The sequence below is a fragment of the Pseudophryne corroboree genome, chromosome 2 (genome assembly GCF_028390025.1).
Source record: "Pseudophryne corroboree isolate aPseCor3 chromosome 2, aPseCor3.hap2, whole genome shotgun sequence".
Taxonomy (NCBI): Eukaryota; Metazoa; Chordata; class Amphibia; order Anura; family Myobatrachidae; genus Pseudophryne; species Pseudophryne corroboree.
The window spans coordinates 802,832,679-802,845,717 of record NC_086445.1 but is presented as its reverse complement, the minus strand read 5'-3'; the positions used below and the strand labels follow the sequence as shown (position 1 = coordinate 802,845,717).

General features: G+C 44.5%; 1 protein-coding gene across 1 annotated transcript in view; it reads right to left on the bottom strand.

Annotated features, from left to right (window-relative positions):
* The window catches only part of LOC135049264 (amine oxidase [flavin-containing] A-like), a 148,339-nt gene that overhangs the window by 102,736 nt on the left and 32,564 nt on the right, over positions 1-13,039 (bottom strand). Inside the window, exons 3-4 of the mRNA XM_063955624.1 lie at positions 11,955-12,092; positions 9,663-9,767 (exon numbers count right to left, since the gene is read on the bottom strand). Of these exons, the coding sequence (XP_063811694.1) occupies positions 9,663-9,767; positions 11,955-12,092 (243 nt within the window). The remainder of the gene's footprint in view (positions 1-9,662; positions 9,768-11,954; positions 12,093-13,039) is intronic.

Here is a 13,039-nt window from a genome sequence, read left to right as displayed (position 1 = left end):
ATACATTATAGCACATACAATGCCCGTTACACATTATGACACACACTGCAATGACCCTGAGACATTATACCACATACCACAATGCCCGTGATATAGTATACAACACACCGTAATGCCTGACACATTATGACACACACCGCAATGTCCGTGATACATTATGCCACACACTGCAATGACCCTGAGACATTATACCACATATCACAATGCCCGTGATATAGTATACCATACACCGTAATGCCTGTGACACATACCGCAATGCCCGTTATACCCTATGCCACACACCGCAATGTCCGTGATACATTATGCCACACACAGCAATGACCCTGAGACATTATACCACATATCACAATGCCCGTGATATAGTATACCATACACCGTAATGCCTGTGACACATACCGCAATGCCCGTTATACCCTATGCCACACACCGCAATGTCCGTGATACATTATGCCACACACTGCAATGACCCTGAGACATTATACCACATATCACAATGCCCGTGATATAGTATACCATACACCGTAATGCCTGTGACACATACCGCAATGCCCGTTATACCCTATGCCACACACTGCAATGCCCGTGATACATTATGCCACACTGCAATGACCCTGAGACATTATACCACATACCACAATGCCCGTGATATAGTATGCCACACACCGTAATGCCTGTGACACATTATGACACACACCGCAATGTCCGTGATACATTATGCCGCACACCGTAATTTCCATTACACATTAAGTCCTACAGTAAGGCTTCTAATTACTTTTAAATTACCTGCTCGTTGCCAGGGGTTTGATGCTCTTGGTTCCATGCACGGTGCCAGGGGGTTTCATGCTCAGGGTGTCATGCTCGTTGCCAGGGGTTTCATGCACTGGGTGTCATGCTCGTTGCCAGGTCTTTTATTCACTGGGTATCATGCTCGTTGCCAGGGGTTTCATGCACTGGGTGTCATGCTCGTTGCTAGGGGGTAGTGCTTGTTGCTAGGGCTGTGCTCCCAGTGCCACATATGTCCCCAGTGCCAGATATTCCCCCACGGTGCCAGGAACTCACATTCCCCCAGTGCCAAATATAGCCCCCCCCCCATGTGCCAGGTACACATATACCCCTCCAGTGCCATATATGCCCCCAGTGCCAGATATTCCCCTACAGTGCCAGGTACTCACATGCCCCCAGTGCGAAATATAGCCCCCCCACCCATGTGCCAGGTACACATACACCCCCCCCCAGTGCCATATATGCCTCCTCAGTGCCACATATGCTCACAGCGATGACGATATGCGGGAGCGTGTATGGTTCATCGCTGGTTCTATAGACACGGTACGATATGCACTAGTAAGCATATGCACAGTACTCATGGACAGTAAATCACAGTCTCTTAACAGGCCAGCTACCTGTACCCCCAGGAAGTGATACCCTGAGTAAAGCCGTGACACAACTTATATCAGCCTCTTACAGGTGCAGGTACTAATTTGCCTGATCTCAGGCTGAAGATCTGAAATGGGCCTATTGGATGGAATCCTGCCTATGTCTCCACCCATAACCCCTGGGGCTTTTTCCCATGGTGTATGGGTTTGTTAAGCAAGTGTCCTATCTTCATTTTCTATAGATTATTAACTACACATTATTTTAAAAAATAACATTTTCAAGCACACATACAGTATTACATTTTATTCACCTGTCCTCCATTCTCTGTTGCGAAAATCCTTGTCGTTCCACCACAAATCCTTACGTACCAGAGGAACCACAGTGTAGAAACCTGTTGTGTCTCCGCAGTTACAACTAAATTCACAAACAGCTCTGCAAACCGCCTTGCAGCACTGAAAAACAAATATTTAAACACAATAATATAGAGTTCATTCCAGGACCCTGCAAGTGTCACAGTTGGTGCAGTTCCTCTTTCCTGCCTAGGGTGTCGATCTCTGCTCTGGTGCTTCTAACACACTTTGGTCTTTATCTCACCACTGAGATGCAAATCAGAGTGTGCTAGAAGTACCAGAGCAACACCCCAGGCAGGAAATAGGAACTGCACAGGTTGTGACAGTGCAGGGTGCTAGAATGAACACTTATAATATATTTAGCTTGCCAAACACTGCAGTAGGGTCTGTATTTGTGTGGCCAGTTTGGAAGATGACAATTAGAAATGAAAAAAAAAATTTAGCAGGAAATTTTCATTAAATTGGGAGAGAAATGTAATTGTAAAAATGAAAATACTACTGTAAACTTACTTCTATGGGCCGGATTCAAATCACATTGCACCCGCTATCTCCCGTCTAAAGTGACGGGAGATAGAGGGACGATATTCAAATGTGCCCCGTTATCGCACTGATTGTTCTCATTACAGTCTGGTTTAGGTGCGTCAAGTGCCTAAACCCGACTAAAGTAATGGGCGCAATCACGAAGAGACCCATTTGGGCACCCAAACGGGTCTCTTTACACGCATTTCAGCTCGCTACCTCCGGGGCGTAGTGAGCTGAAATGAAGATGTCTTATCCGTTGGCAGTAACATTAGAATACCGCCGGTAGGCGCGATAGGGGGTGGGAGGGAACATTTGAATCCTGCCCTATTTGTGTTGACAAAACAATATTGGAGAAGTGTTGCGAATAAATTTTTGTAGTAAGACATACTCTATAAAAGAGATATAAAGAGAATTTATTATGAGGTATAAATATGAATTTATTATTACTGATAACTGCTCTGAGAGCACTCTTAGTTTACTGATATCTACTATGAGACCACCCTTAGTATTTTTCAGTCAACACTGAGATACATACCAGAGTGTGCTAGAAGTACCAGAGCAGAGAGCAACACCCCAGGCAGGAAAGATGAACTGAATTGGTTGTGACAGGTGCAGGGTACTAGAATGAACACTAATAACTACTATGAGTTCACCCTTAGTCAAGTGATAACTGCTATGAGAGCACTCTTAGTCAAGTGATAACTACTATGAGAGCACCCTTAGTCAAGTGATAACTACTATGAGAGCACCCTTAGTCAAGTGATAACTACTATGAGAGCACCCTTAGTCAAGTGATAACTACTATGAGAGCACCCTTGGTCAACTGATATCACTTGACTAAGGGTGCACTCATAGTAGTTATCACTTGACTAAGGGTGCTCTCATAGTAGTTATCACTTGACTAAGGGTGCTCTCATAGTAGTTATCACTTGACTAAGGGTGCTCTCATAGTAGTTATCAGTTGAGCAAGGGTGTTCTCATAGTAGTTATCACTTGACTAAGGGTGCTCTCATAGTAGTTAACTACTATGAGAACACCCTTGCTCAACTGATAACTACTATGAGAGCACCCTTAGTCAACTGATAACTACTATGAGAAAACCTTTGGCTTACTGATAACTACTATGAGAGGACCTTTGGCTTACTGATAACTCTCAACTACTATAAGAGGACCTTTGGCTTACTGATAACTACTATGAGAGCATCCTTGGTCAATTGATAACGACTATGAGATCACCCATAGCTTACTGATAACTACTATGGGGTCTATTCATGAAGCTGTGAAAAGCGTGGAGACGTGAGCCAGTGGAGAAGCTTACCCATGGCAACCAATCAGCATTGAAGTAACATTTATAATTTGCATACTACACAATTGTATGGAGCAGCTGATTGGTTGCCATAGGCAACTTCTCCACTGGCTCACTTCTCCACGCTTTTCACTGCTTCATGAATAGACCCCTATGAGAACATCCTTAGCTTACTGATATCTACTGTGAGAACACTCTGAGCTTACTAATAACTACGAGTGCACCCTTAGACAACTGATAAGTATGAGTGCACTCTTATTCAGCTGATAACTATTATGTACTGCAAGCACCCTTGGCTTACTGATAACTACTAGGAGAGAACCTTTAGTCAACTGATTAGTATAAGAGCACCCTTAGTCAACTGTTAACTATTATCAATACTGTTTACGTATGAAACCTAAAACCTGTTGGCCAAAGGGAGAACCTGTTTTCACATAAATGAATTATGACTGTGCAGATGTAATTCAGTTGCGCTTTCATAATGCCAAATTTTTTAACTGATCCAAATTTGGGCTAAGGGACACCTATTTTTTTTTTTTTTTTACAATTGCACAACATATTTTCCCAATATGTGCACAAACAAAAGCACTTCAAATAGTTAAAATCACTATGTAATGAAGTAAATCAGACAGGAGCAACAAATTTTAGTACAAAGGCAATGGATGCTTAATGAGAACTTGGCAAAATCATACATTCGTAGGCAGAAGTAAACATAATACTTTAGCTGAGGCAGAGCACCTCGAAAGCACAGAGGGCAGTACTAGTACAATGTGCTTGACCATTAACTCCAATAGAGAAAACCATAACATGTTGCACGTTGTACCCTATACATAAATGCAGATACACTAGCATACAATTTTACCTTGCTTTGGCCTTTGTATCCACCCTTTTATATTTTCTAGTCTTCAGTTACTGTATAATTAATATACTGTATTTAGTAAATGTGAAATAACTGCCTAACTTGTCCAGCACACTTTGTCTATGAATTCTTTCATTGACATTTTATCCCAGTCTAGAGCTTGAGGTGCTTTCCATGGAGCATCTGCTGGAATCTGTCAATAACAATATTCATTTCATTTCTCTGCATAATTATGATGATACTTAAGAAAGCTTTGAGCTTTTGCCCAGAATACTGAAAACAACAAGGTTTATGTTTTACTGGTAATTGTTTTTTACCAATAATACTTGCTCCAGTATGAACATATTCAGAAGATGAAGAAGTAATTATCACGGGCTCCTTTCCTTCAGGATAGTAGTCCTATGCTTCATAAACTGGCAACTGATGGCACAGCTGGCCATTATTGTTATATGAATATAAATGTCACCAACTTTCCATTAACTGTGATTTTAATACTATATGTATCAGTCATATTGGCAGCTGTTACATAGAAACCATCAGTTTTCTAATGTGTGTAGTACTTAGTACTTACGCCCAGTGCTTAAAGTGGTCCTAGAGAGGTGGTGGAACTCACCCCCCTTCCCACGGCGCCCACGAAATAAAGATATTGCGCGCGCCGTAGGCGCGCGCAGCAAAAAGGGGGTGTGGTCTCAAAAAGAAAGGGGCGTGGTCACACAATAGTAATAATGCCCACAGTAGTAGTACCCAAGTGGAAATTTTGAAGTGGGGGTATGGAAAAGCGAAGGGTGCAATTATGTGCGCGCCGAAGGCGCGCGCACTCCTGACAAGGGGGCGTGGCCACGCAAAAGGGGGCGTGCCCTTCAGTGTAGTTTACCACACCATATACCCCTTATACACATTATGCACCACAATAGGACCCCTTTCACATTATAGCTCACAGTATGAGCCGAAATTCACATTTATACCACACAGTATGAGCCACATTCATATTACACCACACAGTATGAGCCAAATTCACATTACACCACACAGTATGAGCCAAATTCACATTACACCACACGATATGAGCCGAAATTCACATTACACCGCACAGTATGAGTCGAAATTCACATTATAGCACACGGTATGAGCCGAAATTCACATTATAGCACACAGAATGAGCCAAAATTCACATTATAGCACAGAGAATGAGCCGAAATTCACATTATAGAGTGACAGAGAGAGTGACAGCAGGGACATGGAAAGTGACAGCAGGGACATGGAAAGTGACAGCAGGGACATGGAAAGTGACAGCAGGGGAATACAGTAGGGACTAGGGAGAGAGAAAGGCAGCAGGTTAGATTACCTGTTTAGCAGCGGCGGTGGTCTGCGGTGCTGTGGATGAGTAGGCTGTGGTAGGCGTGACGTGGAGGAGGCTGTGGGCCTCGGAGATAGTGCGGAGGAGGAGGCTGTGGGTGCGCAGAGGTCCGAGGGCGGGGCGGCAGAAGAGGCTGAGGGCGGCTGCAGTGGATCTGGAACCAGGCTGGCTTTATTATCCCTGCCGCCGCATCGAGCTCCTGTGACTACGGCGCTAATATTTCAAAACTGCTGCGGACCGGCAGCCAATCAGCGACAGATTTGAACTAGTAGTGCCGCGGTCACAGAAGCTCGATGCAGCGGCAGGAATAATAAAGCCGGCCTGGTCCCAGATCCGCTGCAGCTGGGAGTCTGGAACGATCCGCTGCAGCTGGGAGTCTGGAACCTGGGCTTCCAGTGCGGCGGAGATGGTAGGGGCGGAGCGACGGAGGGCGGACCAGGAACGCAGCTTCTTTGTCGGCCCATACAGTAATGCCCCCAGCAGTAGCATCCCTTATACAATGCCTACAGTAGTAGTGCCCCTTATGCAATGTCCCCAACAGAAGTGCCCCTTATGAAGTGCCCCCTTTACAATGCCCTCATTAGCTGTGCACCCCATCAGTAATGCCGTTAATGGTAATGCCCCTGTGTAGTATTGCCCCTAGTCGTTTAGCCCCTGTAGTTTAGCCCCAGTAGTCATGCCAATACTGGTAATGCCCCTGCAGTTATGACCCCAGCAATTTACACCCCCCCTCTAGTTTAGCCTCTGAGTGGTAATGCCCCCAGTAGTTTTGCCCTCATGTAGTTTGCCCCATGTAGTTTAGCCCCCAGTGGTAATGCCCCCTGCAGTTGTGCCCCCAGTTGTTTAGCCCCTGTAGTTTAGCCCCCATGTAGTTTGCCAAAGTTAGTAATGTCCCCAGTAGTTTGCCCCCTTGTAGTTATACCCCCAGTAGTTTAGCTCCTGTAATTATGCCCCCTTGTAGTTTAGCCCCCAGTAGTAATGCTGCCAGTAGTTTGCCCCTTTGTAGCTTGCCCCCTTGTAGTAATGCCCCCAGTAGTTTGCCCCCAGTAGTTTGCCCCAGCAGTAAAGCCCCCCAGTACTAGAGCCCCCCAGTAGTTTGCCCCAGTAGTAAAGGTCCCCAGTAGTTTGCCCCCAGTACTAGAGCCCCCCAGTAGTTTGCCCCTCTGTAGTTTGCCCCAGCAGTTTGCCCCCAGTACTAGAGCCCCCCAGTAGTTTGCCCCTTGTAGTTTGCCCCAGCAGTAATGCCCCCCAGTAGTTTGCCCCCAGTACTAGAGCCCCCCAGTAGTTTGCCCCTTGTAGTTTGCCCCAGCAGTAAAGCCCCCCACTAGTTTGCCCCCAGTACTAGAGCCCCCCAGTAGCTTGCCCCTCTGTAGTTTGCCCCAGTAGTAAAGGCCCCCAGTAGAAACGCCTGTGGTATACATATAGGAAGGAGGGGGGGGGAAGAACTATACTTACCTAGCCCCGCTCCCGCCGCAGTCCTCTCTCGCCGCCCGCTCCTCTGCACTATGAGAGAGACGTCATGACGTCTCTCCCATAGCGCGCACTGACAGAGCCGGAAGCCGGAGCTCAGTACTGAGCTCCTGCCTCCGGCTGCCGCTGCGGAGAGGGAGACGGGCGCCCGCTGGTAACGCGATCTCAGCGGGCGCCCGGCATCTCCCTGCAGCGCCGCCCGGGACATCGGGTTAGGTGAGCCGGGGGAGGCGGAACTGCGTTCCGTCTCCTGGTGGAACTGACGGAACGCAGTTCCGGCCCGTTCCGGCTCACTTTAACCCCTGCTTACGCCACTAGAAACCTTGCCAGGGATCCCCATATGTCCCAGTTTTCCCAAGGGTAATAACAGTTTGTGCTAATTTGTAATTACTATTTTCTTAAACTCTTATTTCATCTTCTTTTACAGTCCAACAGTGGCAATAGATACATATGACTATATTTAATTCCATTTGACAGCCAACAATAAGACGGGGTTAATTTCATGGCTATGCATACTCTATGGGGGACATTTACTAAGCAGTGATAAGAGCGGAGAAGTGAGCCAGTGGAGAAGTGCCCATGGCAACCAATCAGCACTGAAGTAACATCTATAATTTGCATACTATATAATTATACAGAGCTGCTGATTGGTTGATGAGGCAAGTTCTCCACTGGCTCACTTCTCCACTCTTATCACTGCTTAGTAAATATCCCCCTCTGTCACATACATGCCCTGGTGTTAGGTAAAATTACATGAGCTCTGAATTTTCCTTTAGGTCATCAGCTTTAATGTTATTGGAACTTAGTATGGCATTGGGTACTATCATGCTAGAGTTGAGGGCCCCACAATTATTTTAATTATTTTAATATAATATACAACCTCAGTAAATATATGTACAGTATGTATTAATTTAATATAATGTAACATGAGCCAAAAGTTAACATTCTATTATTACTACTTCACAAAATCCTGCTAGCTTAACATTAGATGTGGGGTCCCCGTCCTTCAAATACAGAGACTATCTGTCACCAAGTTACTCTAGTTTTCCTTAATTGGCAGACCAGGATGTGGTGAGGTGGGTTATGAAAACCTGAAACCACAATTTTCAGTGTAGAAGCCACTACTTGGCACATGCCCATGTACAATGTTCTTTCTCAAAAAGTCCCCAATACCTTATAATAATCTGCTTGAAATAAAGAGGATACCTTTTAGGGATTTTGTTACATGTAATCAGAATATAAAATACTTACATTTTCTGTAACTCTATCCCAATCCCGTTTGATCCTCATAATATATTCAATAACATTTAAACGATAAATAATAATGATAATGACGACAACAACATCAACAGCAGCAGCATATCACTCACATGAGTGGTAGGAAAACACTTCTACATCCAGTACAGTATATTGTGCTACTCTACTATAAACCAGAAGTAAGGAAGTAATCGTGGACGTTGCCAGAACTTTGTGGGCCCCATTGCATCATTTTGAAAGGGCCCATGTCCCAATATTGCTAGAGAGAATCCTCTCCACAGCAGTTGTTTTATGCCCCACAATCGTGCCCTAGTTTATTTTATGAACCATAGTAATGGCCTAGTTCACATTATGTCACATTGTAGGGCTGCCAGTACACAATATGCCACACAGTACTCCCAATTCACATTATGACATGCAGTGCCCCCCCAGTTCATATTATGTAACATTACAGTGCCCCCAGTTTATACCATACCTCACTATCGTGCCTTCACTTCATTCTGTGCCTCATTAGTGCCCCAGTTCATATTACTGTATGTAACATTACAGTGCCCCCAGTTCATACAGTGCCACACTATAGTGCCTCTACTTCATACTGTGCCACATTACAGTGCCTCAGTTCATATTATTTAACATTATAATGACCTCAAGTTCATTTTATACCACATTACAATGATCAGGTCCTGGGGCGTAACTAGATATATTGTAGGCCCCCTATGTACTATACCACACAGTGGTGAAAAATGTATATAACACATGTAACTTTGACAGGGATTGGAAGGTGGGCCCCTCTCAGCTCTGGGCCCCATAGCAGCTGCACTCCCTGCACATATGGCCCTCCTACCTCTATGTCTGTCTGCTTTTACCCAGTTTTGTTCTAATAATGTTGTTCTAATTGTAAAGCGCAACGGAATATACTGCGCTATATAAGAAACTGTTAATAAAGAAATAAATAAATAATAAATAAATAAATATGGTAGCTATGCTCTTGGAAGTAATCCCTTGGAATTATCCCAGTTTAATAGTCTTTACATTTGTTGAGATTAGACATATAGAGAGATAAATAGGGCTTATCGGGAACTGTACAGGCATTCAATAATTAAGTTCAATAAATACTATTTATTATTTCATGCTTTCCAAACAGATCCAAAATTAAAGATGTTATACCTCACTGCCCCACTGATCCATAGTTCTCATAAAACTGTTATAATCCAGGAAAACGAGTGGATTATATGCAGGTGGGAACGCTCCATAAAATGTATTTGATTTACCCTGTAACATAAAAGTTGCGTTAATAGTATTCTACAATATGGCCCTCATTCCGAGTTGATCGCTAGCTACCGTTGTTTGCAGCACAGCGATCAGGCTAAAAATTGGCTGTTCTGCGCATGTGTACAGGCCACAGTACGCACGCGCGAAGTACTTTCACACAAAACTATGCATTTTTACACAAGGTCGAGCGACTGTTTTCAGTCGCTCGGCTGATCGGTGAGTGATTGACATGAAAGGGGCGTTTCCGGGAGGTAACTGACTGTTTTCCGGGAGTGTGCTAAAAAACGCAGGCGTGTCAGAAGAAAACGCAGGCGTGCCTGGGGAAACGGGGGAGTGGCGGGCCGAACGCAAGGCATTTGTGACGTCAAAACAGGAACTAAACTGTCTGCAGTGATCGCAAGGTAGGAATAGGTTTGGAGCTGCTCAGAAACTGCATGAAAATTTTTTCGAGCAGTTCTGCTAACCTTTCGTTCGCACTTCTGCTAAGCTAAGATACACTCCCAGAGGGCGGCGGCCTAGCGTTTGCACTGCTGCTAAAAGCAGCTAGCGAGCGAACAACTCGGAATGAGGGCTCATGTACAGTGATTAACTGGAATGCAAATTTTGTAGTAAAGTAATCAGTTGTGTACTCGAGCTAAAACAAAGCCTCAGCACTGTTTGCCAGAGCATAGCCAAGGTACATCAACAAAGTAAAGGTGCCTACACATTAGACAATACGCTCCAAGAGCGATATTGTCTAATGTTTTCCCTACCCTCCCTGGCGTCCGATTTACAGCGTACACACTAAACGATATCGCTAAGGATATCGTTCAGTGGCGTCACCCCGATGCCGGCCCGAACATGCAGTTTTGGATGACATAGTAAAAATTTTACTCCATGTACAGATGATAGAGGGGTTTGTTGACGATGCGCGGAGGGCGCGCATCATTAACTACTGTATATAGTGCGTACACATTAGAAGATATGCACAAAAATATCGTTAATGATATCGATATCACGCATATCATTTAAAAATCACATATTACACCGTTTTATACTTGGGACTGATTAGAAATATAGTAAGAAATTTATTATGAACATACATCATCTATTTCATATGTATTAACAAGTAATTACTGTTGCAACAGATATTGTTAAGAAAAGATCAATGGCCCTCATTCCGAGTTGATCGCTCGCAAGGCGAATTTAGCAGAGTTGCTCACGCTAAGCCTACGCCTACTGGGAGTGTATCTTAGCTTCTTAAAATTGCGACCGATGTATTCGCAATATTGCGATTACAAACTACTTAGCAGTTTCAGAGTAGCTTCAGACTTACTCGGCATCTGCGTTCAGTTCAGTGCTTGTCGTTCCTGGTTTGACGTCATAAACACACCCAGCGTTCGCCCAGACACTCCCCCGTTTCTCCGGCCACTCCTGCGTTTTTTCCGGAAACGGTAGCGTTTTTATCCACACGCCCCGAAAACGCCGTGTTTCCACCCAGTAACACCCATTTCCTGTCAATCACACTACGTTCGCCAGAGCGAAGAAAAAGCCGTGAGTAAAAATACTATCTTCATTGTAAAATTACTTGGCGCAGTCGCAGTGCGAATATTGCGCATGCGTACTAAGCAGAATTTCACTGCGATGCGAAGAAAATTACCGAGCGAACGACTCGGAATGAGGGCCAATAATGGTACCAAAAATTAAAAAATAATTAAAAATAGGGCCAGAATCAACACTGCTTAATTTAAAAAAAAAAATTCTTGAAATGCTGGGTATAATGCAAGAAGCCTTATCCTAGGGAAATTATTGATCGGTGTTACCAGTTCACTGTAGTAAGTCCTCCAATCGGTTAGCACTCCGTAAAGATGGAGATCCTCTTACTTATTTGGTTGTCCCAAAAAGGTGATAAGGCTGGGACTTCTAAACCACAAGATTTGCCTGCAATCCGATTATTGGGAACGGTGATCCCTATGGGACAACTTCTGGGAAGATAACTACATCAGAACCTTGCTATGGTTCAATTCCCTTATCAGTACCAGCACGGGACAACCAAATAAGTAAGAGGATTGGTGTCAGGGGGTACATGCCGACCAGATAAAATAACCATCTGCACAAATGTGTGCACTGGGGTCACTAAGCAAAGCCCACCAGCCAAAGTATGGTGCAACTTTTGCTGTATTGTATCTTCACCAATAATGTTCTTACCTTGGAATGCTGGATAAGGTGACCACTTAAATACACTTTGTAAGTCTGCACACCTAATTCTTTTGCTATCCGTAATAAACGATTCTGAGTTGGTCCCACATATGCACCTCCGACGTCCACATATTGAACTTCTTTGTTCTTTATAATAAAAAAAAGAAATAAAAAAGAATATCCAAGCTATTCTGTCTTTTTACATACATATATTTGCAGTTTTTAAATTTGCATCTACAATGCTCATCACAATTTCATCACATTTTATGACTGGCTGTTGACGCTGTATCAGAGGCTGGTGGTACTTACACTGTTCCTGTAGCCACTGGCTCACACTACTCCAGCATACAGTCCCCACACTGTTTTAGAACCCAGTCTCTCCAATAACAGTGACATATTAGCAATGGTTGCATGGTGTGCAGTGCACGTGGGCCCTGAGCTGTCACTATCTGCCACAGACCAGATGAAGCAGTATTAATTGAGCAGTATAACTGCCGTCCATAGTCTCCATCAACCTCACATGCTGCAACTGTCACTCTCCGAGCTCTTCTCCATTGAAACTTGAATAACCAACAGGAGCATAGCATGCAGGCAGTCAGAGCAGATGCTCAAACTACACCATTAGAAGGTAAGCAAGGTAAATGGTTGGTTGAACATCTCTTCTCAGGCTCCTGTGCTTGCTCTCCTTTTCTAGTGAGCCTTGCACAAAGGCCCAATAGCTTCTTCAAAATGTTCCTGACTTACGGTGTACCAATTCAAGTGGCCACTAACTCATTCCAACATAAGCGCAGCCATTTTCCCAGTGTTTCCTGCCATTTTCCCAGTGTTTCGCATATGCGCAGTACCGTGCCATTTTCCTGGAGATTTGCAAATGTGCTCTAGGCTCTGGGACAGTGCCCAGAGCACCATGCGCTGCTGGATAGAGAGGAGGGGGCCCAGATGGAGCCTGCACACGGACCTCCTCTCTAGAAACGCCACTGAAAAGAAGAGTCTGGGCTGGCAAAGAACAAATTAAAAGGAAGCAATTCTAATACAGGCAAGTAGGGTACTAGAGGGAGTACCTGGTAGCCAGAGACAGGAGTCAACTGGAGATG